At 53.2% G+C, this 27,974-nt stretch overlaps 1 protein-coding gene across 2 annotated transcripts; it reads left to right on the top strand.

Moving 5' to 3' along the window:
* The first annotated feature begins 16 nt into the window (after window positions 1-16).
* Window positions 17-26,079, top strand: NAA60 (N-alpha-acetyltransferase 60, NatF catalytic subunit). Of its 2 annotated transcripts, none has more exons than XM_039239302.1 (7): window positions 17-184; window positions 17,262-17,377; window positions 19,536-19,665; window positions 21,236-21,332; window positions 22,346-22,580; window positions 23,637-23,986; window positions 24,747-26,079. In XM_039239302.1, the coding sequence occupies exons 2-6, from the start codon at window positions 17,268-17,270 to the stop codon at window positions 23,791-23,793; spliced, it is 729 nt and encodes a 242-aa protein (XP_039095233.1). In that variant the 5' UTR covers window positions 17-184; window positions 17,262-17,267; the 3' UTR covers window positions 23,794-23,986; window positions 24,747-26,079. The 2 variants fall into 2 exon arrangements, with proteins under 2 accessions (XP_039095233.1, XP_039095234.1); XM_039239303.1 differs by having other exon boundaries at window positions 17-210.
* Window positions 26,080-27,974: the final 1,895 nt, after the last annotated feature.

The raw sequence follows: 27,974 nt of genomic DNA, 5'->3' as shown, positions 1-27,974 counted from the left end.
CCTGAGTCGCCGGCCCGGCGCGGGAGGCGGAAGTGCCTCGGGCCGCCGCCTCCGTCGCGGCTGCGGCCCCTGCCGGTTACATAACTCGTTGCGGGCTCCGCGCGGCCCCACTTTTAGGCTGCCTGCGATCCGAGGATGCGCTGAGCCCCACGACGGCGTCCGCGGCCGCCGGCTCCCGTCAGAGGTGAGGGCCCCAGGCTCGGGCCTCCGGTGAGAGCGCTGGGCCCCGCCAGAGGCAGGGGTCGTGAGGGAGGAGGAGGCAGCGCGCACGGGGTGGCGGGCGAGTTGGGGAGCCGGCCCGGGGAGGCGGGGGCCCCAGTCGGCCGCGGCGGGGCTTGGGACGGTCGCGGCGCACTCACGCCGCTGGGTGCCCAGGCGTCCCCTCGGGGTGCCGAGGGTCCCACGGGGCTCGCGCCGGCCCGGGATAAGGAGGGCCCGCAGGGTCCCTAGCGCGCTTCTTCGCATGCCCCCCAGCCCCATTTCCCTGGGCGCCTCCGGGCCAGGCCCCTAGACGAGTTGGGAGGGAAATTTGGGACCACGGGGCGGACTGCCTCTCCTTACCCGCCAGGTCTCCCTCCTGGTGAAGCGCCTGGGTTTTTCACGGTTCCGCGGTTTGCCGCCGCCTAGCCTGACCCTACTTTCGCTTTGGTACTTGTTGCACGGATTGTAGTTTTTTGCTGACTTGGTTGCCCTCTTTTCAACTCTCGGAAGCTTGGGGCTCTGTCTTCGTCGTCTCCCGACTCTTTTCGTCCTCAGCTTTGTCTTTTGTTTTTAAGACAAATCGATTTCTTCCGACCGGCACGCCAATCCTAGGACTGCTCTGACCTTCTCCACCACATCAGGCACTACTCAAGGAAGCGTGGGGGGCTGTAGCCCCTGTGATGTGGCCCCGTGGGGAAATCGTGAGGGAGGCTGTGGGCCTTCTTTGGACCACTGACCGCACGCACGTTATCTGTGTGCCCCGCAGGGGACCGAGCCCAGGGCCTGGAGTTACCCTGCAACAAACGTGGGCTTTGGCGGCTTCATTGATCTGTTTCATTCTGCCAAGTCCTGAGCCATAAGATTTTGTTAGTCATTTGTCCTGATGGAAGAGGATGACAGCCCCACACAGTAGCTCCCTGTGTTCCCTGGTGGCAGTTAATGGGAATGTCGGAACTGGAGAGAACATTGCAGGTTGCAGAAGTTTCACCAGAGAGCTGAAGGGGAAAATCTCTAGTTATAATGATGAACGGAGTGATCCAGGAAAGTTCTGGAATCCTGGGTCATCTACGGAAATACCACAATCCCTGTGGCATCTTGTGATGCAGAGAGAAGTGTGAGAAGTTACTTGTTTGGCCTGCGAGGCAGGAAGGAGTCTTGAGCAGCATTGAACTAAAAGGGGCTGGGGCAAAAACAAATTTTCTCAGGAAAATCTCTGAATTGCCTTAAGTTTAGAAGAGACGGGATTACACACTAGCGAAACTTAAGGGTTGCTGAAATATAAGTCCCAGCCATCTTTCCAGTTGGACAGATCCGTCATGGCCGAGCACAATGGTCTTCGCTTACCTTGTTTTAGGATTTGTACCCGTCAGAATCAGTGTGCAGATCGGCCTTTGAAAACGCAGCGTGCGTGAGCACCTTCTCCGTTGGTCTGTGCTTTGCTGCAATTCCATCTTCCTGAGCTTGCAGACACCCTAGGAGTCTATGCAGACAGTTCAAACCTGTACAAAACTAAATCTAAGCGTGGTGTAGTGTTGGCAGGCCAGAATAAAAAGTATAGACATGTTTTTTTTTAATTTTTATTTTTGGGAGGGAGCACATGAGTGGGGAGAGTGGTGGAGGGGGGGGGGAGAGAGAGAGAGAGAGAGAGAGAGAATGTGCTTTACATTCAGCACAGAATCTGACACAGGGTTTGATTGCTCAACCCTGGGATCATGACCTGAGCCGAAATCAAGAGTCAGACATTCAGCTGGCTGAGCCACCCAGGCGCCCCTAAAAAGTACTGACGTGTTTTTAAAAGGTCTGTGGGTAGCTTTTTCCTCTCCTGGTTGTTAAGTTGCAGTGACTTTGTCACCTGTTTATGTTAGTCAGACCCACTCACAGACTTCAGATTTGACCTGCAGTTGCTTAGCAACAGCATGCCTCCACCTGGGATGTAAGAAAATTCCTGGATGCTAAGAGATTTGAGAGATAAAAGATACTTACGAGGTGGTGCTGTCATTGCTGTCTGGGTACTCGGCCCTGAGACTGCCTGAGCCTCAGTGTACAATTAGCAGCATTTTGGTTCCTAGCGATCTGAGGTGTGTTTAAAGGGACACAGCACGCTTACACTGCAGCCGCCAGTGGTAGGACAGTGTAGAGTCCTCAGAGCTCTACATTTAGGGTGGCCCATGCCTTTCATTGCTGAAATAGTCCACAGGTCTCAGCTCTTGATGACGGCTCTCCTACCTGACTAGAAAGCTGGCTGCCTACCAGGCAGTGTCTTCTCTGAAGTGGTGGCTCCATGTTTACGTTTACCTGCATCATCTTCCCTCGACATCTGTTTCTGGAAGGAATCCATAAAGCCTTCATCATTTTTCCATCTCTTTCCTTTGTTTGCAGAAAGAGCTTGGGCTGTACACTCTGTGTCAAAGCTGGTCTTGCTTATGTCCATGCACGTTGCTTTCAAGTAAATGCCCACCTGCAAAATGATGCTGGACCTTTTTCTGGCTGAGTTCAAATGCTGATTTTTCCCCCCCAGCAAATATTCGTAAATGTCCTGGATAATGCCAGGAGCGGGCCTTCTTCCCTAAATCTCATTCTTTTTTTCTTTTTAATGTTTTTTAATGTTACTTATTTATTTCTGAGAGAGAGAGAGAGAGAGAGTGCGAGCGAGCAGGGGAGGGTCAGAGAGAGAGGGAGACACAGAATCCAAAGCAGGCTTCAGGCTTTGAGCTAGCTGTCAGCACAGAGCCCATCGCGGGGCTCGAACCCATGAACCATGAGATCATGACCTGAGCCGAAGTGGGTGCTTAACTGACTGAGCCACCCAGGCGTCCCTCTAAATCTCGTTCTTTATTAACGTGACCTTTGATAGGAGCTAGCTGACAGGCCAGTTCAGGATTAGCTGAAGCCCAGCTGTCTCACACGGCTGATTAAAGAGAGACTCATGCATTGGAAAACCCAGTGAGCATGTGGTAGGTTAGCATTCTGGTATGAACCTTAAAGCATTTGCTCAGTGCTTGTGGAATGATAGGAAGGAGGTGTGAACAGGGAGCCAGGGCTTTCTGCAGGAAGTGACGTGGGGGTCCAGGTCAACAGTCGAACCAGAGCCCACTGGAGCCTGGATGCCGGGGAGGCCAGGAGGCATGTAACAGTCACCCAAGGTGGCCACAGCACTGAGCTGAGATAGATGGTCAGGTAGAGAAGGAGCAACGGGGGGGGGGGGGGGGGCACTCCCTGGTTCTGTCCTGTCAGCATCTCAGACTCCTCATCTCTTCACGGGAGATGGACTCCCTGCACAGGGAGGGCCCATGTGGCAGGGAGGGGGCGAAGCCACCTATGACAGTGTAGAGATTTTTTTTTTTGTTTTTTTAATGTATTTCTGAGAGGGAGAGACAGCGTGAGCAGGAGAGGGACAAAGAGGGAGACACAGAATCCAAAGATAGGCTCTAGGCTCTGAGCTAGCTGTCAGCACAGAGCCCGACGTGGGGCTCGAACCCACGAACTGTGAAATCATGACTTGAGCCGAAGTTGGATGCTCAACCGACTGAGCCACCCGGGAGCCCCGACAGCATAGAGATTTTTAAATGTCTCTTCAGATTTTAAGAATGATTACCTATTTTGCCCAAAAATGGACTCTTAGTGCCAGCTTTTAACCTTGTGGCTTCAGAATACTGTGGCATTTTGTGTACTGATGCGAGAAGCAAACCTTGTAAACACAGATTCGCAGTCGTAAAGACGCAGAGGAGGTGGTTGTAGAAGGGGACACACTACAACGATCTGAGAAAGTCTTTGTTCCCGCTGCTTCCACAGGAAGACCACAGAAAGTATTTTGTCATCTGTAACAAAGCGTTTTAAAGAAAGAAATTCTACCAGTCTTATTTCTTGTTGAATAGTTACTCTTGTTAAAAATCAAATCCTGTTCTTCTTATTGTTTCCTGAATTCCTGAAATAAGATCTCTTTGGGCAGCAACGTATTGAAATTTGAGCCCGTCTTGAAAATAACTGAGAAGAAAGCAGTTTCATTATATAAAATAGCCTGTGGGTAATTGTCCTTTAGGTACTGAAAAGAATTGGGAACCGGGAAATGTTAGTGCAGCAGTACTTACATCTTCTCTGTTGTGTTCTTGGGAGGCTGTTGTATACTTATTTCAAACCTGTTTCTGTGTGGAACCACTTCTGACCCTCTTTGAACTCTTCACTAGGGCTTGCTGGTCAGAGAGCCCCTGCTCTTTCTATTCTTAGATTCAGATTACAGTACTTTGTTTCCCTTCTGGCCTCCCATTTTTAACACCTTCATTGAAGTGTGCCTGTAGAAAAGCATACTGCCTGATAAATGGTCATGACATAAATGTACCTGTTTACACACCACGCCGTAACACCCCTTGGTTCCTTACCAGCCAAGCCCTCTCCAAGGGTGGGGGGCGTGGGTTGGGGGCAGAATCATTGTCTTGTAGGAAACACCAGAAACGGTGAGGTACATAGGGGAATCATTTTCATTTTGTTTTAAGTAAGCCCCATGCCCAGTGTGGGACTCAAACTCATGACCCTGAGATCAAGAGCTGCACGCTCCACTGACTGAGCCAGCCAGGTGCCCTGGGAATTTTTTTTTTTAACCGTTTTAAAAATAGTCATCTAAAGGGGTGTCTGGGTGGCTCAGTCGGTTAAGTGTCCGACTTTGGCTTAGGTCATGATCTCACGGTTCATGGGTTCGAGCCCCGCGTCGGGCTCTGTGCTGATAGCTAGCTCAGAGCCTGGAGCCTGTTTCAGATTCTGTGTCTCCCTCTCTGTCTGACCCTCCCCTGCTCACGCTGTCCCTCTCTCTCTCAGAAATAAGTTAAAAAAAAAAATTTAAAGAAAAAACATAAAAAAATAGTCATCTAAAGCTTAAATTTTAAGTTGGAATTTATATCATCACTAAAGTAGTTTTTTTAAAAGTGACAGGCGCACCCTTTAAATATGTTTATAACTCTGTTTAACGTCCTCATCCACAACGACGTTCTCTGCTCTCTGACAGCTCTAATCTGCTGCTAGAACATTTGTTTCTAGTACTGGTGAACAAAATGCCCTGCTAGTTCAAGGGCCTGGGGTTTAAAAGTTGGCACTAAGAGAGATTATTTTGGAGCAAAATGGGTAATCATTCTACTTATAATATGAAGAGACACTGTAAAACTTCCAAGTTGTTGCCAATTAAAAATAGCCCATGAGACACTTTTAATAAAAACGTATTCATAATTTTCATATACCACCTGATAGGTTTTTTTTCTTGAAATTAAAAATAACTCAAGCTCATTAAAAAAGGGAAAAAAAGCTCAAATAATACAGAAGTGAGTGGTGTGGAATACAGACATCTGCCATAATTCCAGAGGCCAGTGCTGACAGGAGGTTGAGTTACTTTTTAAAAATAATAAGTTAACCTCATGATCAAGTGCTAATTTATACCAAATTTGACCCACTTTCATAATTAACATCTCTGTGATTCTGGAGGATCCTAAATGCAAAGCCAGAGAAGCGGGGATTAAAAACCCTGTATAACAACGAACCCGGCAGAGATGGAGACGGGGAAGGAGGGCAGGGAGGCCCGGTTGCTGGGGGCAGGCGGAGGGGCTGGTCAGGGTTTCCGAAACCCGACTCCCCCACTGCAGGCCTTTTTCCTTTCAAAGTCAGCAGCCACCAGGCCACCTCGTGGGTCTGTGTTACCACTGCCCCCAGCAGTGCAGAGGGCTGCTGATGGCGTGTGGAACGACACACACTCTTGGTTGGGTTTGAGCCTTAGACAGGGTCTCGTCCTGGGTGATAGTCAAGAATGCAGATTAGGGGCACCCGGGTGGTTCAGTCCATTAAGTGTCTGACTATTGATTTCATCTCAGGTTAGGATCTCACAGTTTTGTGAGTTTGAGCCCCGTGTCAGGCTCTGAGCAGACAGCACGGAGCCTGCTTGGGATCTCCCCATACCCCTTGCCCCGTCTCGCTCTCTGCCCTCCCCTCCCCCCACCATGCTCTGTCTCTCTCAACGTCAGTAAACTTAAAAAAAAAAAAAAAAAGAATGCAGGTTAAATACATATATTTCGTTACCCTTTGATTTGCATTCCCCCTAAAAATGTGGTATTTATAGGTGGTTTTGTTGTTAAACCAAACCAGTTGACCACTCACTGGGTCTGAACTGGGAATTCTGGAGGCACCTTGTCACCTTGTCAGGTGGCCTCCTGCCACCATCCCAGCTTAAAAAGCCACCGGGCAAAAGCGCTGCTTCCCCGGCCACATCCTTTGCCCTGTTGCTCGGCCTTGAGCTCTGATGGTCTTCAGCGCGCATGTGCGATGTAGCAGTGGAGGCTCGTCTCCACCCTCATTTTCTATTCTGGGAAGATGAAACACGTCTGGAGTTCTCCGGCGAGGTGACCCCAGGGTCTGCTCATGGCTCCACATCTGTGGCCGCCAGTTCCAGTGTCCCCTTTTCCCCCAGCTCATAGTCTTGTCTGATCTACCTCTTCATCATTGTCTCACCCCAGACCTGGGCTTCTGTTCTCTGGTTGTGACACTGACCAAGTAGGGCCACAAAAGGCAAATAGTCCTTCAGCTGCCTGCCCACCGCCCCCTGTGTGGAAATTCGCTGGCCCAGCTGCTGTGTTGCAGACCCTTGGAACAGCCCGAGGGTTCTCTCTGACTGTCTTGAGCAACATTAGCCCAGAAGCCTTCCCAGGGGGCTCAGGTGGTCTGAGCATATGCCCTCCACATCTGGACATGAGGTAAAATAAAATGGAATAATAAATTTAAAACAAATACGATCTATGTTGTCTTGAGGCACAAAGTAAAACTAAAGAGCAGGAGCACCTGGGTGGCTCAGTCGGTTAAGTGTCGTGTCTGACTTCGGCTCAGGTCATGATCTCACGATTTTTGTGAGTTCAAGCCCCTCATTGGCCTCTGTGTTGACAGCTCAGAGCCTGAATCCTGTTTCAGATTCTGTGTCTCCCTCTCTCTTTCTGCCCCTACCCAGCTCTCTCGCTCTCTTGCTCGCAAAAATAAACAAACATAAGAAAAAACCCTAAGAGCAAAGCTCCAAAATGCAAGGTCTTCTCTGAACCTGACAGAGGGCTTTGTCTTCATCTTCTCACCCTCAAGAATCTGGAGGAGGGCCCAGCTGTTGAATGCAGGTACACCAAGTCCTCCGGCCCCTGGCAGACACCTTGGTACCTGATGGTAATGTTTACTGTTGCCATATAGTTAATGTGCAGCCCCCTGCTCAGATCTTAGCAGAGCTGTGTGTTTGACGACCATCGAAGGAGACATGGAATGTCACCTTCCCCCCGGCTAGTTGCCTTCTGCCCCTTTCCAGCATCCCCCATCCCGTCCACTTTCTGACTTCTGTCACCATTGATTCCTTTAGCTGGTTTTAGAATGTCCTACAAGTGGAACCTCCCATATCATCACTTTTCATATGAAGATAACTGTATGTGAGAATTACAGGCTCCCCTGAGAGCGTGAGGAGGTGGCTTCTAAGAGGGAGGCTGTTTGGAACCAGAGCGCTAGGTGGCTGTTTGCGTCACTTTGTAAATTATTCATGTTGCTTCTGCACTGAGGTTTTGGAAGGAGCCCAGCCTGCTGTGGAGCAGCCCGTGTGAGCAGCTGGCTATGAAGGATGCTCCCTGTGCCCCTCGGGGCGCCTTTGAACCCTATAGCCCATTTTACTGATGTGCTGCAAGACAGGGTCCTGTATCGTCCCTGACTTAGTTTCCTTTTGTCTTCCATCCATCCTAAAGGTGAGAGCTTTGAGTTCCTGACAGTTAGGTGTTTCAAGCCAGTAAACGTGGCATCTGTAGAATTTCACGTTCCTGACAGCCCGGTGTGGAGTGCTTGTGCCATGGGCGAGCACGTGCTAGTTTTCCTTAAGCCTCACTTGAGAAGATGCCTGGAGTTCCGGGAAAGACCAGGGTGGTACCTGGTCATGGGTGAAGGGAACTGAGAGTTCAGAAGAGGGATGGACCAAGTTGTGAGCTTTAGAGGCTTTAGGGAGGAGATTCCTGAGAGGCTGTTGATTCCAGAGAGGGGAAGCTGCTGGGGCCTTGTACGCTGAACTCCAGGGCGTCTGCTCTGGCTTTACCCGCGGCCCCTGTTCTCTTGAGAATCAGCAGGATCCTCGTCCCATGAGCCCTAAGAGTAGCCCGTAGCAGTAGGAGACTGGCACATGGTAGAAGATTCTGGATGAAAAAGTGAGGGTTCCTTCAGGTGCCAGAGGTGAGTCCCCTGGCCCCCTCCCCTTTTGTGAACCAGTCACTTGCCACCCCAGCATCTTGCATGCACTGCCGCCATCTCTAAACCTGTCCGACTCCGTTCCCGCCTGTCAGACACAGCACGCCGTGTTCTCCGTTTCACTGCCTTCCTGTCCTTTCCTCCACCCGCAGTCAGTTGGGCCGGGAACGCTAGGCACTGTAAATGCTGCATTTTCCCCTAGTTAAAAGTGACTTGTTTCTATTTTTAAATCAAGGGGTTTGAAAACATGGAAGTACTGGGGTGCCTGGGTGCCTCAGTCGGTTGGGCATCCGACTTCGGCTCAGGCCCTAATCTCATGGTTTGTGGGTTCAAGCCCCGCGTCGGGCTCTGTGCTGACAGCTAGCTCAGAGCCTGGAGCCTGTTTCCGATTCTGTGTCTCCCTCTCTCTCTGATCCTCCCCTGCTCATGCTCTGTCCCTCTGTCTCTCTGTCTCTCTCTCTGAAATAAAATAAAACATTAAAAAAGTAAAAACAAACAAACGTGGAAGTACTTTTAACAGGGGTGTGAGAATCCACAACTGGCCGTGTGTCTTGAAGCCCCGTGTTTTTCTTGAACGTCATACAGGGAACAGATCCTGCCACTTCGGTTAAAAGCCTTGTCCCAAGGATACTAGGGAAAGATTTACAAATCCCAGGACATGAGATGCTCGTTTATTGTGGATGTCGCCCTTTGCTATCAGGCCTCAGGGTAGAGGAGTTTTAAAACTCTTAAAATCAGGGGCCCCTGCGTGGCTCAGTTGGTTAAGTGTCTGACTTCGTCTCAGGTCATGATCTCACGGTTCGTGGGTTTGAGCCCCACGTCAGGCTCTGTGCTGACAGCTCAGAGCCTGGAGGCTGCTTTGGATTCTGTATCTCCCTCTCTTTCTGACCCTCCCTGGCTCACGCTCTCTCTCTCAGAACCATCCTCCCCCCCAAAAAAAATTACAAATCTTTAAAAATCAGCTCTGTCAAAGTTCAGTACACATACAACAGAATACACCTGATGGGTTTCAACGTGTGTGTATATATGCGAGTCTGTGTGTGTAACCACCACGGCCACCTAGAAAGAGCACATCCTGTCCCCTCAGGAAGTGACTTGCCCCCAGCCTCCCAGCTCCCCTGCTGCAGGCAACCTGACAAGTCCACTCCTGGCTTTCTAGCATTTACTGTACCGCTCGGGTGCCCCTGCTCATCTGTGGCCATCCGGACCCCAACCGCGGGCGGCTGATGCCACTTGCTCTGCTCATTCCGTCCGCTGTGCTGGAGGGGCTGGTGGGTGGCGCCGTCCACGTCCTGTCCTGCACCTCCTTTCTGTGAGAGCTTGGAGCACGTTTGCGTGGACCAGGAGCACAGTGCAGGCAGGCAGTCACAGCACCCTGTTCCTCAGGGTGGCTCGAGCCCGAGACAGATGAATTGTCTAGACTATTCCTGGAAAGAGGACGTGAACTTGCTTGGCACAGGCCAAACATTGGAGCTGAAGGTTGATTTTTAGATTCATCTGGTGATTTGTGGTTTGTGTTGATTTCTCAGTGGAGGGGTGGAATGAGGTGTGTGATATTTCCTGTCTCAAAAGCATTTAGGCTGCTACTCTGTGGAAACTCATAGACAGCACAGACATTCTTGGCTGAGACTCGCGCGCTTCCTTTGATCACTTCTTGTGCAATGACAGATATTTTTCCTTCCAGTACGAAATAATTAGGATTGGCCCAAATCAGAAGTAAGCTACCAGGTTGGGCTTGGCGGGCTGGTGGTTCTTCGCCGTCTGTGTCTCCTGCCAGGCTCCCTGATCTTCAGCTTTGTCTCCCCAGGGGTCCCCCACCCTACCAGGGCTGGCACAGATGGGTGGCAGAGTCCCTGCAGTTTGACTTGCAGGCTGGAAAGCTTCTGATTGTCACCAGAATCTACTGTGACTATCTTCAGAAAGACTGTAACATTCACTGTCAGGATTAGTTTGGTTTTGTTTTGAACAGCTTGATTGAGATGTAATCCACATGTTCAGTTTACCTGCTGGGAGTGTACCATTCACAGAGCTGTGTATCCATCACATTTGGCTTCAGGACATTTTCACTGCTCCTGAAAGAAACCGCACCCTTGTAGCCACCACCCTCCAGTCCCACCAGCCTCCGCAACAACACTTCTACTTCCTGTCTCTCTGGATTTGCCTGTTCTAGACGTTTCCTGTAACTAGAATCCTAAGATATGTGGCCTTTTGTGTCTGGCTTCCACTTGGCGTCATGTTTTCAGCATTCATCCATGTTGTAGCCGGGGTCAGTGTCACCATCCCCTTTGTGGACAGACCACATTTTGTTGCTGCAGTCATCCATTGACAGATGTTCTTGTTGCTTCCACGTTAGGGCTGTTTTCCGGTGATTCCATAGTGGACTCCCACTCACCATCCCTCCTTTGCTCAGTTTAGAGGAGGGATTGTGTCCTTGCTGGGGTGTTGATATTTATAGATCATCCTGTTTGGCCACTTGGATTGGCAGCTGGTGATGTGCTGGGGTTTGTCCACCAGGATTTTCCCCAAAGATTATTGCAGCAAGGAGAGGGGGAACCCCTTGTCTCAGGAGCCTTCTCTGGAAAGACTGCACTGAAGGACAGGGCTTGGCCTTGGCCTTGGATGATGTGGGGTTGTTGACCTGTGACCCAGAGGTTTTGGCAAGGGCTTCCTGCACTTCCCAGTTTTCTTGGCCGTAAGGGGAAGGGGAAGGACGTTGCCCTGAACTGGCCCTGTGGTACATGTTTAGCATCTTGGGCACCTTCAGGCCAGCTCCTAAAATAGTGCCCTGTGTGCTGGGACATGGTAAGTGTCCTTTCGCTCTTTTTTTTTTTTTTTTTTTTTTAATTTATTTCTGAGAGAGAGAGAGACAGTGTGATCAGGGGAGGGTCAGAGAGAGAGGGAGACACAGAATTTGAAGCAGGCTCCAGGCTCTGAGCTGGCAGTCAGTGCAGAGCCCAACGCGGGCCTTGAACCCATGAACCATGAGATCGTGATCTGGGCTGAAGTTGGACGCTCAACCGACTGAGCCACCCAGGCGCCCCAGGGTCCTGTCGCTCTTTAAGACATCAGTGGAGTTTGACGGCTGATTAACTTGGGTCCTCAGCAGTATTCATGGAGCCCATAGCCCTCTGAACCAGCGGCCACACCCACCTGGGATCCATGGTTTGAGAACCCACTCTTCCGGTGCAGAGGTGCACAGAGGCGGCATGAGTTGCTGTGGTGTGTGGCGCTGCTTTCCAGATGCCAGGGGTGTTTAAATCAGACACCTGGCATAGCTGCCTTCTATATCTGAAACTCAGCCTCTGTGGAAAAGTTGGGTGGGTTGGTTGTTTCTTTAATTAGGAACATTTTCGAACATTCACATACTTTCATCCAGTTCAACAGTTACTAACATTTAGCCGCTCTCCTCCAACTAAAATAAGTTACAGGACATTCTGTCATTTTGCCTCTGCATATTCAGTGTGCATCTCTTAAAGAATATGGACATTTTTGGGATGCCTGGGTGGTTCAGTCGGTTAAATGCCCTACTTTGGCTCAGGTCATGATGTCACAATTTGTGCATTCAAGCCCCGTGTTGGGCTCTGTGCTGACAGCTCAGAGCCTGGAGCCTGCTTCAGATTCTGTGTCTCCCTCTCTCTCTGCCCCTCCCCCACTCATGCTCTGTTTCTTTCTCTCTCAAAAATAAGTATTTAAAAATTTTTAAAAAATGAATATGGACATTTGCTATACAACACTATTCTCATACCTTAACAAGGTTAATGACACCTTCAGTTGTTGCTTTTAAAGATTGTGTGTGTGTGTGTTGTGCCAGAGAACTATTTTTTTTTTTTAAATGTTTTATTTATTTCTAGGAGAGAGAGAGACAGCGTGAGCAGGGGAGGGTCAGAGAGAGAGGGAGTCACAGACTCCGAAACAGGCTCCAGGCTCCGAGCTGGCAGTCAGCACAGAGCCCGACGCGGGGCTCGAACCCACGAACCGCGAGATCATGACCTAAGCGAAAGTCGGACGCTCAACCAACTAAGCCACCCAGGTGCCCCTGGAGAACTATTTTTTTTAAAGTGTCAGAGGTAGGGGCGCCTGGGTGGCTCAGTTGGTTAAGCATACGACTTCGACTCAGGTCATGATCTCGCAGTTTGTGGGTTCGAGCCCCTCATCTGGCTCTGTGCTGACAGCTCATAGCCTGGAGTCTGCTTTAGTTTCTGTGGCTCCCTCTCTCTCTGCCCCTCCCTCTTCTCAAAAATAAATAAACATAAATAATATTAAAAAAGTAAAGTGTCAGAGGTAAACTGTAGGGATGCAGAATCCACCTAGGGGAATGGGGGGGTGAGGGGGCCGCGGGTAAAGCCTCTTGCCAGTTTAGGTGAGCCTGAACTGGTGTGGTGCCTCCAACAGTGAACCAGAAGCTGAGAGCCACTAAGTTAGGAATCAGCAAAGCTACTTAGGCCATGGATGTTAAATGTCTAGAGAATGTCTCTGGACCGGCCCAGACTGTGCTAGTTAGCAGCTGGCAGTCACCAGCAGCCCACGTTGATGGGCACTTCCTCTTCAGTGCCCAGCCCTTTGCCATCAGTGGCTCATTCCAGCATCAGCCCTGCCCTGTGGGGCCTCACCTTCTCCATTTTAGAGGGGACTCAGACTGGCTAGCTTAGGCCACGCCAGAGACAAGTCCAGGCTCAATGTCCGAATCCATCCCTTTGGTGGGAGAAGGGAGAGTTACCCTCGCGTTGGGGGCTGTGCAGAAATCTGCAGAGGAGTGGCACTTTGTACCTGCCTGTGACATGCTGAGATCCATTCTGCTGTTGGCAGGCGGACCCCTCGAGCCCATACACTCATGTTCTTTGGGACAAAACCGCCCTTTGCTTGGGATGGCTGGGGAACCGTATCCTATCTAGTGACTGCTAGGGTATATTTTGGACAAGGGTGACTCATAAAGCTCAGGACTTGCTGTTTTTGGTTGACCGGTATATTTCCCTAGAGGAAGCTGGCTGCTTAAGAGGCATGAGATCCATTGGGTCACACTGCAGCGTTCTGGGCCACAGGCTGCATCCTGGATACCGTTGGAGATGGTGCTGGAGCGGACGGCCACAGGCAGAGCTGAGCACTGGAATGGCCCTGTTGCTTAGGGTCCACACAGTGGACCCGGAGATCAGGCTGGACAGGGTTTGGTTTCTACAGGTGCATTCCAAGAAAGAAAAAAAACAAGCAACGTGGGAAGGTCAGATTTGCTTAGTCTCAGGATATTTTTTGTTGTTTGGTTGCTGTATTGGTTTGGTTTTTATTTGTTTGTTTGTTTTGTTCTAAGTGGGCTCCATTCTCAGTGTGAGGCTTGAACTCACGGCCCTGAGATCCAGGGTAGCGTGCCTTACCAACGCAACCAGCCAGGCGTCCGGGTGTCCGGTGTTCTGGTTTTGTTTTGCGTTTGGCCCAGAGAACTCAGACACGTGCCGCCCGGCAGCTGGGGCTGCCTCATCCCAGCAGGCCTTCCACATTAGCTGTGGTGACGCTCTGTGCCTTGTTTCATCAGCACAGATGGCTGTTTGTGCCCTGCCTGGAAGGAGGCTTTTGTTTGGGTCAGCTTAGCTCTGGGGACTCCATCAAGATCTTGTATCCAGAGACCAGCTCTGTCCCTTTTTGAGTGACAGGTCTTCTCCAGCAGAGTCCGGCCGTAGATGCCACTTTCTAAGGTACAGGTGCTACCTTGGCTGCTGCCTGACCCATGACCTATCAGGGTCCACCAGGCCTCAAGTCGGGACCAACTCTTGTCCCAATGAGCTTCCCATTCTGTCCCCCCTCAGAGCCTTGGGTGAGGGCACCTGGTGGTGCCGGGAGGGCCAGAGGAGGGGCCCCCTCCTTGCAGACCCCACATGGGCAGTGTGCAGGCACTGGGTGAAGATGGGGAGTGAGGAGGAGGGAGCAAGTCTCCCCTCCTTTCAACTCTTGAGATAGTGCTCTGTGAGGGATGCGTCGGGTGACATGGTCCCCACCCCTGGGAGTCTGGCGGGTGCTGGGAAGATGGGACTCAGTGTGGCCACGGAGCTACAGCGTTCCTGCAGTACCTCTGCCCCCTCCAGCCCCGGAGACCACCCCCCGCACCAGCCGTCACCCAGCCTGAGGAGCTCCTGCCCTCCACCAGCCCTTGGCTGGCGCTTGGCCTGACTGCCCAGCCGCACCTGGTCCCATGGCCGGCCTTTGGAGGAGCCCATACTGCTGAGCGGAGCATGCTGGGCTTACGTGGCCAGGGCTTAGAGAGTGAGCAGCGTCCCCACCATCCCAGTGGTCAAGCCTGGCAGTGGGTTCCAGCCCTGGCGGCTGGCACATTAGGACATGTCCTTCGTGGGGACCCTCACAGGAACACCTAAAGTCTCATGGGAACCGGGCGCTAACAGTATCAGGGCAACAGGAGCAGGTGCCTTGGAGGATTGTTGCAGGCCCTTACTTGGGCTGGCTTAGTGTCGAGGGCTGAACATCCGGGACCTTCAGAGCTTTGGGCATCATCGGGACTATGCTGGTGCACACTCACAGGGTCCGTTCGGGCCAGTAGGGAACGACTGTCTTCTCTGGGGTCCCGTCACCTCCAACACTTATGTGAAAAGGGTGGAACATGGAGAGAAACTGAATGTGTGGGCAGTAAGTTCCTGCGTTGTCTCTTACCTGCCGCCTGGATCCAGCAGTTAATAGCACTGTCATGTTTGCCTCCTAAGTGGCTGGAACTCTTGAACCATTTAAAGTTAGTTTCAACCTCACGATGCCTCGATCCAGCGAATTTCAGTGTGCATCTCCCAGGACCTCCTAGGTAATTACACCCTTTCATGTCCGAGACAGCCAAGAGCAGCTGCATAATGCCATCTGCTCGCCAGCTCCTGTCTGTATTTTCCCAGAAGGTTATATTTGTTCTTCCTTTCCAGTGGGGATTTATACTTTGCATTTGGTGGTAGGTCTCCTTGTCTTTGTCTCTTTTAGTCTATTTTTAGTTTTCTTTTCTTTAAAAAAAATTTTTTTTTAATGTTTTGTTTATTTCTGAGATACCGACACACACACACAGCGTGAGCAGGGGAGGGGGAGACAGAGGGGGAGACACAGAATCGGAAGCAGGCTCCAGGCTCTGAGTTAGCTGTCCGCACAGACACCTATGCGGGGCTCGAGCCCATGGACCGGGAGATCATGACCTGAGCCAAAGTCAGACGCTTAAACAACTGAGCCACCCAGGCGCCTCTCTCTCTCTCTCTCTCTCTCTCTCTCTCTCTCTCTCTTTTTTAAAATCACACTGATCTCTTGAAGAGACCAGCCAGTTGTCTTGTAGGATGCCCCTCATTCTGTGTTTGTTAGGTGTTGTGGTGGCATTGAACTGAAGCCTGTGTGCTGGGTTCAGGTCCGGCGTTTTAGGCAGAACCCTGAGTGATCAGTGTTTCCATATCGTGGTTACAGTCTGGGCTCTGTCACCGGGGGACGTGGGGCTGCTGAACCTGGGTTGATGGGATAGGCTTTTTCTGAGCAGTCAGTAAATCCTGGAAATCCAGCAGGCGCTTTGTCAGAATCCAGTCTTCCTACCTGCCTCTGTTAACTGACCCAAAGAGGCCACTTCATCAGCAGCCTGGACTGAACATATTTCCTGATTTAAACATATATTTTTTTAATGTTTTAGTTATTTTTGAGAGAGAGAGAGACAGAGTGTGAGTGTAGGAGGCGCAGAGACAGGGGCACACAGAATTGGAAGCAGGCTCCAGGCTCTGAGCTGTCAGCACAGAGCCTGACGTGTGGCTGGAACTCATAAACCGTGAGATCATGACCTGAGCCAAAGTCGATACTTAACTGACTAAGTCACCCAGGCGTCCCTTTCCTGATTTTTTAAAAGAGTTGTTAGGAATGTGCCAGGCTGGTTTAGTCAGTGAAGCACATGTGACTCTTCATCTCAGGGTTGTGGGTTCAAGTGCCATGTTGGGTGTGGAGATTACTTAAAAAATTTTTTCTTTTAAAGGTGCCTGTGTGGCTCAGTCAGTGAAGCATCTGACTTGATCTCAGCTCAGGTCTTAATCACAGGGTTGTGAGTTCAAGCCCCACATTGGGTGTAGAGGAGGTTACTTAAAAACAACTTTTTAAGAATAAGAATGAAAGATCCTTTATAAAAGCAATAGGGGCACCTCAGTAGCTCAGTCAGTTAGTGTCTGACTCTTGATTTAGGTTCAGGTCATGATCTCAAAGGTCCTGAGATCGAGCCCTGCGTCGGGCTCTGTGCTGACAGTGTAGAGCCTACTTGGGATTCTCTCTCTCTGTCCCTACCCCACTTGGGAACATGAGCTGTCTCTCAAAATAAATAAACTTTAAAAAAATTTTAATAAATAAATAAAATACTTAGAAAAACAAAGAGTTATTAGCAGCTCATGACCCCTGATCTGAACTTCAGTGTACCTCACAGGCTTTCTTCCTGCCCAGAGTCTTTGTCTGCTGGGGAGGGGAGGGGAAACCACCGGGCCAGCAAGCACCACTTCCCTCTGGAAATCCAGCCCAGGCTGCCCCAGAGGGGCCTGTGAGCTCTCTGCAGTGGAGACACAGCAACGGCTGGGGGGGTGTAGGTGTCACTGCAGAGGAGCCAGGGGAGAAGCTGGCAGGCGTGGGGCACTCGGGGTCCTGGTCTGCAACCTGGGAGCGCCTGACGCCTGTGCAGACTGTTGTGAGGGACAGAAGTACTCTGTGCAGTTAAGACATCCGCCCCCACAGGGGATGGGACTAGTTTTCCTGTCTTGCTACCTCACAGGTGAGCAGGAAGAGGAGGAAATAACATGGGTGACAGGTGAGGCTGGGCCGCCCTCCTGACGCTGCTGCCTCCTGCCCTGCAGGTGTGAATGACAGAAGTGGTGCCGTCCAGTGCCCTCAGCGAGGTCAGCCTGCGCCTCCTCTGCCACGATGACATAGACACTGTGAAGCATCTCTGCGGCGACTGGTTCCCCATCGAGTAAGTCCAGTGGCGCCCGCCGCCCCCGGCTGCAGAGGGTCGGGGTGGGGAGCGGGCAGGGGGACACGCACATGCCAGCGCCCAAGCCCAAAGACTTGCTGCGAAGGCCGTGGTGGCCCAGGGTCTCCTTGCCTGTCGCTGGACCCCAGGCCTCAGGCCCAGCCTGCCATCAGGCTCTCTCCACCTCGCTGTGTCCCTTGTGCGAAGAGTTCCGCGCTAGGCTTTACTGAGAATCTTTAGCCGAAAAGACGTTGAGTGCGGTGCCGCTGATGATGCAGAAAACGGAGAAGCCGCTTAAGTGTCGTAACACGCCGGGGTCTGTGGCCACAAGTGCAGTGTTACTCAGCAGGGAAAACACCTGCGGAAGAGGTACACTTGTTGATAGGGCTTGTTGTTGTTGTTGTTTTTTTAAATGAGCTAAAAGTGAAAACACTAGACTAGAAAACAGCATGTATCCCCGCTGGACAGGATAAAAGCTTCTGAGGTCAAAACGCACGTAGTGGGTGTTTTCAGCGGTTTGGGGGAGGTGATGAGCCTGTAATGTGCTTGTGCCGCTGTTGTAGTGGGAGAAAAAGGTGCAGACTTTGACTTTGACAGGCTTCCGGCTGGAGGATAGGTAAGTGCCAGGGGTTAATGTACAGTGTGCGCACTGCTGCGTGTCACGTGAGGGAAGCTGTGATGAGAGTAAGTCCTGCGTTCTCATCGCAACGATTTATCATTTAAAAAAAAAAAACTTTGTAAAAATAAAAATGAACTAGATCCCGCATTTCCATTAGTCCTGCCCTCTGACAGCTTGTGTCGTCGGCTGCGGGCAGGGAAGGAGGGGAAGGGTGAGACCCAGCCTTCTAGGGGTGTGGGTGCAGCGGCTTCAGGGGTCACGGGGGCGCCTTCCTTGCACCCCGCAGTCCCTTGCATGGGTCAGACTCTGCACCAAGTGGAGCCACGCTGGGTTGGAGTATCTGCCTCTTTTTTTTCCCCCCCAATTTTTTAAATGTTTATTTTTGAGAGAGAGAGCGAGTAGGGAAGGGACAGAGAGAGGGGAAGGGACAGAGAGAGAGAGAGGGAGACACAGAGTCTAAAGCAGGCTCCAGGCTCTGAGCTGTCAGCACAGAGCCCGATGCTAGGCTTAAACTTGTGAACTGTGAGATCATGACCTGAGCCAAAGTCAGACGCTCAACTGACTGAGCCCCCAGGTACCCCTGGAGTATCTGCCTCTTTAGGTGCCCTGCCTGCCTGCCTCTCCTTATAGCTTCTGCACCCAAAGCCCCAGGTTCTAAAGATGGTGGAGCGAGCTGCAGGCCTGTGGGCTGTGTGGTGGCAGCTCCTTGTCCTTCCTGGCTGCCATGCCAGCCGAGCTCTCTGGGGTCAGAGGTTGACAGTGGGTGGAGGACCAGGGGAGGGGTGTGGGCGATGCTTTGGTCTCATAGAACCTGCCAGTGGTGGTCAGTGGCCTCTCCGCTGTGTCACCGCGAGGGCATGACACCCTTCTCCAGCTCTGGGCCTCAAGAAAGGCATCTCAGGGTAACCTGTTCTGTCCCAGGTTAAAAAATGAATGCACATACCTGTCAGCCCTCCCGACCGTGTCTCCTGGCTGCGCAGCCCAGCCTGCCTTTCATTACTGCCTCCAGGGCCTTTGCACTAAATGTTCTCTTTCCTGCTCCCCTGGGTGGGGGTCTTGGTGAACAGCCCCCAGCAACCCTGGCCACACTCTGCCCTTGAGGACTTGTCCCCATCACTGCCCAGGGAGGTGCAGTGAACTCAGATGCTATTCAGCTATGAACTTGGCCCACACTCTCAGTCTTGAAAATGGCTTTTAGAATTCTTGGTAATGACCCCAGTGTCTGAGGGCCATCAGGGGCCATCAGTCATAAGTCCTCCAGCTGCCCCTCCGTGTCCTGCTGTCGTGGAGAGAATGTCATCGGAGGTTTTTCCTCTCTCATCTCTTACGTGAGGATGGTGAAATAATTTTTCCTGTGAGAAATCCCCACTGCCGTCTAGACAGATTACTGCTTTAAGAAGACCATTTGGTGTACACTGAGTGGTGGACAGATTCCTTCTCAGCCGTGGAGCAGTGGGCAGAGCAGCCCCGGGTCCCCCATGGTTCCACTGTGGGAAGCCTGGCATCAGCGTGTTCACCTGACCTGGTCCTCCCCCTCAGGTACCCAGACTCATGGTATCGTGATATCACCTCTAACAAGAAGTTCTTTTCCCTTGCCGCCACCTACCGGGGCGCCATCGTGGGAATGATAGTAGCTGAAATAAAAAGTAGGACCAAGATACACAAGGAGGTGAGTATGTGTGATGAGGAGCTGGTGGTCCCCGTCGCTGACTGGGCCTGTGGGGGCTTGTGACTGAACCACGTGGCCTGCTCTGTGACCCTTTGTCCTGGGAGCCCAGACCAAGCGTGAGACTCGGGGGTGTACGTGGCATAGTTACCCATGCATTAAACAAAGCACCTAACCACAGACCTCATAATGGCTGTCATGTCAAAGTAGGGCCAGGTGTAAATGATGCCCTGAGAATCCCCGGAGTTGTCGGGGGCTCCAGATGGATCTGTGACTTGTACTGGCAGCAGTGTCACAGGAACCGCTACCTCTGCTGTGGCTGCTTAAATGACACGCTCACTTTCAGTTAGAGATTAGTGAACATAGAGAATTTCTTTTCATCCAGCTTTACCGACCCCTCCCTGATCTATCAAAGAACTCCTGGGGTCTGTGGGCCCTGCGTCCACAAGGTCTACTCTGAATGTAAAGTGCAAGGCCACAGCACAGACACATTGTTCCACGTGGTTGTCTTGGGTCAAGATTGTACCTAATAGTTTTGGTCACCTTTGCTACTGAGTAGTGTTTACCACGTGGGTATTTACTCCAAGGACAGGAAGGAACCCACTGACAGCCGGCACTGGTTCTCTGTGTTCAGCTTCAGGCTTCTTTAAAAGTACAAGAGGGACATCTCGCTTCTACAGACCTGACCCACTCGAGCAGACCCCGTCTTGCTCGTAATTAGATTCTGGCCAAGGTAGTTTATGTTAGGAGTGACTTTCCATCCCAGCTTCCTCCTGAGCTTTTTGCTTCCAGTTCGTCTTGCACGATGGTCAGATTCATGACTCTCCCGGCCCAAAATGCTGTCCCCGGAACCACGGAGCACGCATGGGTGGCGTGCCGTGTCTCGCTCTGCCTGGTGGGGGCCGCGTGAGGTGCTGGGGGCCACTCAAGCCCCCATCCCCTTTACTCAGAGACCACCTGGGGGGGCGGCATAGGATCTTTGAGACAAACCTTTTCAGACCTTGTCCAGCTGTCTTGTCCCGAGTGCCCGGTATGTGCCCACGCCCCACAGTTGCTCCCTTGTTACCGCTGTGATCTCGCACCCTGTGGGTCTGCCACCCCCACATGTCCCCGAGGAGCAGCTTTTTGTGTATGTCCTCAATTAAAAAAATTTTTTTTAATGATTTTTATTTATTTCTGAGAGAGACAGCATGAGCAGGGGAAGGTCAGAGAGAGAGGGAGACACAGAATCTGAAGCAGGCTCCAGGCTCTAAGCTGTCAGCACAGAGCCCGACGCGGGGCTCAAACCCACAAACTGTGAGATATGACCTGAGCCCAAGCCGAACGCTTAACTGACTGAGCCACCTAGGTGCCCCATGTGTGTCCTCAGTTTAGCTGTGTGCGCCACAAAGCCCTGCACCCTCTAGTTTCCATGTGTGTGTGTTGGGGGGGGAAGCTGTCTGTTATCTTTGCTCTGTCTGCCCCCCACCCCCCCGCCAGGGGTCATGGCAGGAGAATCAGCTTGTGGGATGTACCTGGAGCGGGACTAGGTGCCTCAGCGGTTAATCTGGTTTTATTTCTGACTTTTTTTCAGGATGGAGATATTCTAGCGTCCAACTTCTCTGTTGACACACAGGTTGCGTACATCCTGAGTCTGGGAGTGGTGAAGGAGTTCAGGAAGCACGGCATCGGTGAGGCACGGCCATGCCTGTGGGGTCTGGCGTGTGCTCCGGCCACTGTGTCCGGGCCTTTTCCGCGTGTTGGTGATGTGCCTGTAAATGTCCCTCGTCCCCCTGTCCTGCGTGGATTTCCAGCCTCCCACCCCTCCCAGCAGGTCCCCCAACCCCACCTCCACCCTGTTGGCCTTCACACCGTGCTCCTTGCACCCAGTTGCCAGATGCAAAGAGCAAAGGCCGTCTGGGTGATTCCTTCTTTCCCAAATCTAACCTTTATTTTTAAAGTTATTTATTTATTTTGAGAGAGGGGCAGAGTGTATGTTGGGGGGGCGGTTGGCACCAGAGAGATAGAGAATCCGAAGCAAGCTCTGTGATGTCAGCGCAGAACCTGGTGCGGAGCTCGAACTCCCGAACCACGAGATCATGACCTCAGCCCAAGTCAGAAGCTCAACCAGCTGAGCCACCCAGGCACCCCCCAAATCTGACTCGATCAGATTCACAACGCTCCCAGATATCCTTGTCAAGGAATGGGCACCTCTTGCCACACACACGGTTTATGTCAGGTCACGAGGTATTGCTGATTAATAGTAGAAAACATAATTGACAACCAGTCCCAGCTGCCATTTATCAGATGTGCGCCACGTGCAGGGGGCTGCGCCCCAGGCCCCTCTCCAAGCCCTCTGCTCTGCCCCAGGCCAGCGGGCAGCAGCCTCCTTTGGTGACTCAGGCCTGTCCATTCTACCTTTCCCTGCACTGGGGTTTGCACTTTGTGTTGTCGGGAAGGTTAGTGAGTCACCGCCACGGGCCCAGCCCCTGTGAGGAAACTGCCGGACCCCATCTGTGGTTCCGGATGCCACATAGTCTGCAGCTAATGAGCCCCATCTGGCTGTGGCATTCTACGGCCTTTACAGAGCATTATAGGAGTCATTTGTGATACAGTGGCAGAGATCTCTGTGGATCTGTGGAGATCTCTGCCTCCCGCTCCCTGCCTGCCCTGCCGTGCGCGACCGTCGCCCCTTCTTCTGCAGGTTCCCTTTTACTCGAGAGTTTAAAGGACCACATATCAACCACTGCCCAGGACCACTGCAAAGCCATCTACCTGCACGTCCTCACCACCAATAACACAGCCATAAACTTCTACGAAAACAGAGACTTTAAGCAGCATCACTATCTCCCCTATTATTACTCCATCCGAGGGGTCCTCAAAGATGGCTTCACCTACGTCCTCTACATCAATGGCGGCCACCCTCCCTGGACAATCCTATATCCTTTACTTCTCAGGGGTCAGGGATATGGCTCCCTAGCCATAAGGGTGGCTCACAGGGCCACGGCCCATGCGCCGGATGGAGCCACGTTGCCTTCACGACTCAGGAGGCCACGCTCCCAGGACATGCTATGGGTAGATCTGGTGGCACTCAGGGTTTCTGAGACTTCACCCATCACAATGTGTGGGCTTTAACCCTCTTGGCCAGCGATCCATGCATCTAACAAATACCGATTAGGAGCCTCCTTTTCCAGGTGCACAGGAGATACGACTGTCAACACAGCAGCAGGTCCCTGCCATCAGGGGTCCCGTGTGCCGGCAGGGGAGGAAACAAATAAGCTGAAAAGGATTGCTGGCTGTCTGCAGCCCTGAGGTTCAGACCTCCCTTTCCTGAGGCATGTGACCCAGAGCTGTGTCCCCCCTTCACCTCCCACACACCACTCCCTCCTCTTTTCACTCTCTCTGGGCTGGAACAGGAAGGAGGGAGGGCTGGAGGCTTCGTGATAGTCCCAGGATGTGGCTCCAGAATGCTCTGTGTGAGAACGAGCCAGCAAGCGATGGATGAAATGAGCAAGGCGAGGGTTTACTCACTTTACGGAGAACTAAACAGGAGGGAGAAGCGTGGCCCACCGGCCTGCAGGCTCCCGGTGAATGTGAAGACGGGTCTCTTGTGGCTGTCCGGGAGGTTGGCCCTGTGACCCCCTCTTTGTCTCAGGGCCCTGCCGTTCTGATGCCTGAGTGTGGGGGTGAGCTGGCAACGCTTGCTCTCCTCCCAGACTCTCCCCTTGGCACTCCTCCCTTTCTGTGTGCCTGAGGTCTGCTCACCTAGGAGGTGCTCTTGGACCCAGTGCCACCCTTCATTTCTTTGCACAGTGGAGCCCCTCTGGCTAACAAGGCTTCCCAGCGCCCTGTAGAGGCTTAGTGGGCTTTTGGTCTCCTTCCAGGATGGCTCCGTCTGCATGTAGCCCTGCAGGGTACCGTGTGGGCCTGCTGACGGTGCCGCCAGGGGCGCGTGGGCATGCGGGGCGAGTCCGTCTTCCTTAACGGAGCCGCACGGACTACATTCAGCACCTGGGCTCCGCACTAGCGAACCTGAGCCCCTGCTCCATCCCGCACAGGATCTACCGCCAGGCCCACAGCCTGCTCTGCAGCTTCCTGCCATGGTCCAGCATCTCCACCAAGGGTGGCATCGAGTATAGCCGGACCATGTGACGCCGGCTGGGCAGCCTCCGTCAGGCCCCACCCTTCGGCACCCCTCAGAACCCGCCTTCCCGGCCGTCTGACTTCTGTCCTCTGCAGAGGAGCTGGTGGCCGCTCGCCGGGCCCGTCGGCCTGCCCCAGCTGTAGGCCCGGTGCTACGCGGGCTCGGAGCAGAGCGTTGCGGGGCACGCCTGGTCTCTGACAGGTATGCTGCAGCACGTGGTGGGGGGACGGGGGAGCGGAACCCGGTGGCATGAGGGGGTGATGGCGCCAGGACACTAAGCCAGTGTTACTTTCAGCAACAAAACCAGAAGGGCCTTAATGGGCAGCTACTGCACAAGGATGTTGGGAAGTAGTACCAAGAGTTGAGGTCGTCTGACTAACTTCAGAAACTTCAGGAGGGAAAGCAGAGTCCTTGAACCCTTGGCCAGGACTTCCGTCTTTTCACTTCTGAACTATGTTTAAAAAAAGAGAATGTGTTCACATGGTTCAAATAATTGAAAAGGTACCAGAAGGAAGATCAGGCCCTCCCCCCACCCCCTCCGCCCCCAACCACTCAGCTTCCCTTCTGAGGGGCGTCCAGTGCTTCTGTGTCATGGGCGTGCTTCCCGGTCCACGCTAACGGCAGCCGGTGGTGGGGCCTCGTGACCAGGGCTGTGCTCATACACGGCAACTCGTGAGTGCCGTTTGTGCCTCAAGAGAGCTGGCCTGTGAGGCCACAGAGCCAGAAAAAATTATGGGGACTCCAAGGCACACCCCCTTCCACAGATAATCCTCAGGGTAGTTGGGTGGTGTGGGCCAATTCACATGCTCCATGGCCACCTGGGCTGGAATCCCCATCGGTGCCCTGATCTGTGTGGAGACCCAGGGGAGCTGGGGGCCCCAGGCCAGACGGTGCATGCTTGAGCAGGGCCTCTCCCTGGGGCCCTTCACCCCTCTTCTTTTCCCCTCTTCTTTTCCCACAGGCTCTTCCAGCTCTCCTTCCTTTTCTGGTAACCCCTGGAAACTGCTGGCTCTGCCTGTGCCCTGGCCCCACTGGGCAGGTGAGGTGCGGCAGCATCCACTGTGGTCTGTTCCTTCTGCTGCCCCCTTCCCCTCCAATGCCTGTTCCTTCCAGTTCCTTTCTCCAGAGCCGGAATGAGCTGATGGACGGGAAGAACCCAAGTGTTTTGGACAGACCTGACCCTAAAGACAGAGGAGCATCGGAACAACGAGGGCATGAAATAAAGGGAATGCCAGACCCTTGTCCAAAACCAGCTCACAGAAGCCTGGGGTTCAGGGAGCGGCCCCTGCGTCTTCATGGAGGGCTGGTGCATGGTGAGCAGAGCCAGGGAGGCTTTTCCTCCAAGCACAGAGCTCTGGGGCTCAGAACCTGACGTGAGAGCCCAGATCATGCAGCGGTTCCCCACAGCTCAGCTGGGAGGTCAGGTCCTCCAGCGGCCTCCTGCTGGGGGCTTGATACTGGCCCGGAGAGCACGGGGCTGCCCCAGCGAGCTGGGCTGAGGACAGGTCCCCCAAGTCCACGAGCTGCAGCTCGGAAAAGATGTCTGTCGAGTGGGACCTGGTCTTAGGGGCTGGGGGCTGTTGTGTGCCTTGTGGTCCCTCAGCCGCCCCCCTGGGGGGTTGCTGCCCCGGGGCAAAGACAGGAGAGGCTGTCAGCGCCAGGAGGTGCGCGCAAACATCGCTTGCTTCTGTCACCCTCACCCCCATTCCCCAAAGCTGCTTGCCGCAGACCCTGCTCTCCAGAGGAGACAGGGTGGCAGATCCAGGCCCGGCGTGGCTGCAGTGTCATGGAGCCATGGCGGCAGTGTGCCGGCCTGAGAGAAGAAGGGGGAGCAGCCAGGCCAGGGGGCCTCTGGGGCAGTCATGCCTCCTTCCCTCAGAACTGCACAGTCCGGGGCCACCTCGGCTCACGAGGTAGAGAGGGGTCCTCGAGATGAGGAGAAACCATGGGCAGGAGATGCACACTCCCTCCCTCTACCACCTCGTGACTGGCGGTGCCTCCCTGGGGAGAGGTCCCTGCCTATGCACTGACCTTGGCTTCATGCTGAGGCCCAGCTCAGTGTCCTCTGTAATCTGAATCAACGGTGATTGTGTGATTTTTATTTCTGCCCGGAGGGGTAAGGGCAGAGTCTTCTGGAAGGTTTTGCCTTGGACTTTCATAATTGAACTCAGAGGCCTTGCCCTGCCCCCTCCCACCCTGCCCCCAATCACTGCAGCGTCCAGCCCAGTGTTGAACAGATTGTAGTGTTTTTGTCTCATTACAAACAAATAAACAGACTTTAATTGGTTGCATCATGTCTTTCCAGTGCTGGCCTGGTACACTTTGGGCCCCACCTCTGTGGACTCAGCCCCTGTGGCTGAGGGCAGCTCAGGGACTGCTGGTCCACTGTCCAGTCCCAAGGTTGACTTCCAGCTAAAAGGGCCACTTGTTTTGTGTAATTTGCCAGAGAATGCAGTCCTGGGGCAGAGGTTCTAGAGCTGAGCGGCACAGCTGGGTTCAGCACAATCAGAAGGTCCTCAGCAGCTGCCTGTTGTTCCAGGGTCTCTGGGCAGCTCTTGGCTTCGAGCTGGGGCCTGGTTCTGCAGGTGACTCAACATAGTTGTTGGGTTGGGACTCTGGGCCAGGGCCGCCTGCCGCGGGAGCCTGGTGGGAGCCTGGGGCCGGGACACCCCATCATGGCAGCCTGTCGCAGGGCGCCGGTGTGTCCCAGTCCCTACTAGGCCAAGCCCAGGACCGGATGCTCCCACCAACCTCTTCTTGGGGCTTCTGGCCACCACAGGGCAGGGGGTCATGTTTGTCACTCCATTAGACAGAAGAGGAAAAGTGGTTCAAGGGCTGGGAGGTACCCCAGGGCTGCCCAGCAAGTGAACGATGGCCCTGGAGCCCAGCCCAAGTCTGGACCCTCCAGAGTGCATGTGCACTGCTCCCCGTGGGGTGGGCATCATCCAGACAGCCTTCCTTGGGGGCCAGGGCCTAAAGCATGTGCAGAGCTGGGTGGGTGGGGGCCTCTGGGATGGGGGCAGGGGGTGAAGCTCCCACAGGGACCTCTAAGCAGCACCTGCTGCTGGTAAGTCACCCTTGGGTTATTTGTGCCAGTGTATCCATCTGCTTTCCTCTGATGGGTCAGCTTCAGGAGTAAGTAGGTCGCTTCCTGAGGCCCCTGCTCAGTGTGTGGCCAGGTATCATTGTGCCCTGGGGGCCAGGGGTTCTGGTCAAGCCTTGCCTTGAGAACAGCTGTGCCTTCCCCGCAGCAGGTATTGAGGACTCTGTCCAATGGGCTGAAAGGGACTCCTGGCGGCCTGGTTGAGTGCTTTCTGGGTGTTCAGGGAATGGGGTGGGGTGCTCCAGGGTGCTCAGTGCACATTTCCACCAGTGTCAACTTGTTTGGGATGTGTCTTTAGGTCAACTCTGAGTCCCCAGGACACTAGGACTATGGCTTTTCTGTTTTCGGCCTGTTCTGTGTGTTTTTCAAGAAAGCCTTGGGAGCTTAGAGAAGACCCATGTAGATGTGAGCTAAGTGAGTTTTCTTTGGAGCCAGCTTGTCACTGTAACAGATGTCTCTCCTAGGGAAGAGCTGGGACTGCACCTCGTCTGCTATGACCTCACGTGGGGCGGCTCGACTGGGGCTAAGGGACCCGCTCCAACAGCGCCCAGAGCTTGGCCGTGACTGTGGCCGCGGTTCCCTCTCTGTGGGCTCTCCTGGGCTGACTTTCTTTCACATCATATAGGGGGGCTCCTCCCCCAGTGCACACACTGGAAGCTGCCAGGCCTCCTTCAGTCCAGAAGTGACACCACGTCACTTCTGCCACATTCTTTTGGTGAAGCAAGACCCAGAGCCAGTCCCACTTCCATCCAGGTGGGGACTACACGAGCGAGAATACCAGGACACATGCATTGGAGGCCACGGTGGCCACTGACCACATCCTGAGATCTGGACCTGGGGCAGCCTGTGCAGCCCTCTGAGCCCAACAGCTTCATCCCGAAGTGCGAGGATTGGGACCCTGTCTCCAAGGACCATATACTGTGGCTTCTGGTAAGGTCTCACTTCTGCCCAGTGCTTGAGACAGCCTCCCTAACATCTGTCTTCAGCAGTCCACCTGGCCTTGGCCTTCTGGGGCAGCAGGGAGCTGCCCTTTTTGTCACTGACCAGTGGTTCATCTGTTAGGTGGCCGTGTCCCTGTCCCAGTCC

This window comes from Hyaena hyaena, unplaced genomic scaffold, assembly GCF_003009895.1.
Source record: "Hyaena hyaena isolate Hyena2069 unplaced genomic scaffold, ASM300989v1 scaffold_155, whole genome shotgun sequence".
Classification (NCBI taxonomy): Eukaryota; Metazoa; Chordata; class Mammalia; order Carnivora; family Hyaenidae; genus Hyaena; species Hyaena hyaena.
The sequence above is the reverse complement of the archived record's forward strand: the minus strand, read 5'-3'. Positions and strand labels throughout refer to the sequence as shown.

What these genes read in the sequence shown, in the direction of transcription:
- NAA60 (XM_039239302.1), top strand. Translation starts at nt 17,268, where the DNA reads ATGACAGAAGTGGTGCCGTCCAGTGCCCTCAGCGAGGTCAGCCTGCGC. An exon ending in GGCGACTGGTTCCCCATCGA is followed by an intron (nt 17,378 to 19,535) that starts GTAAGTCCAGTG and finishes CCTCCCCCTCAG; the next exon opens with GTACCCAGACTCATGGTATC. An exon ending in CACCCTCCCTGGACAATCCT is followed by an intron (nt 22,581 to 23,636) that starts ATATCCTTTACT and finishes ACGGAGCCGCAC; the next exon opens with GGACTACATTCAGCACCTGG.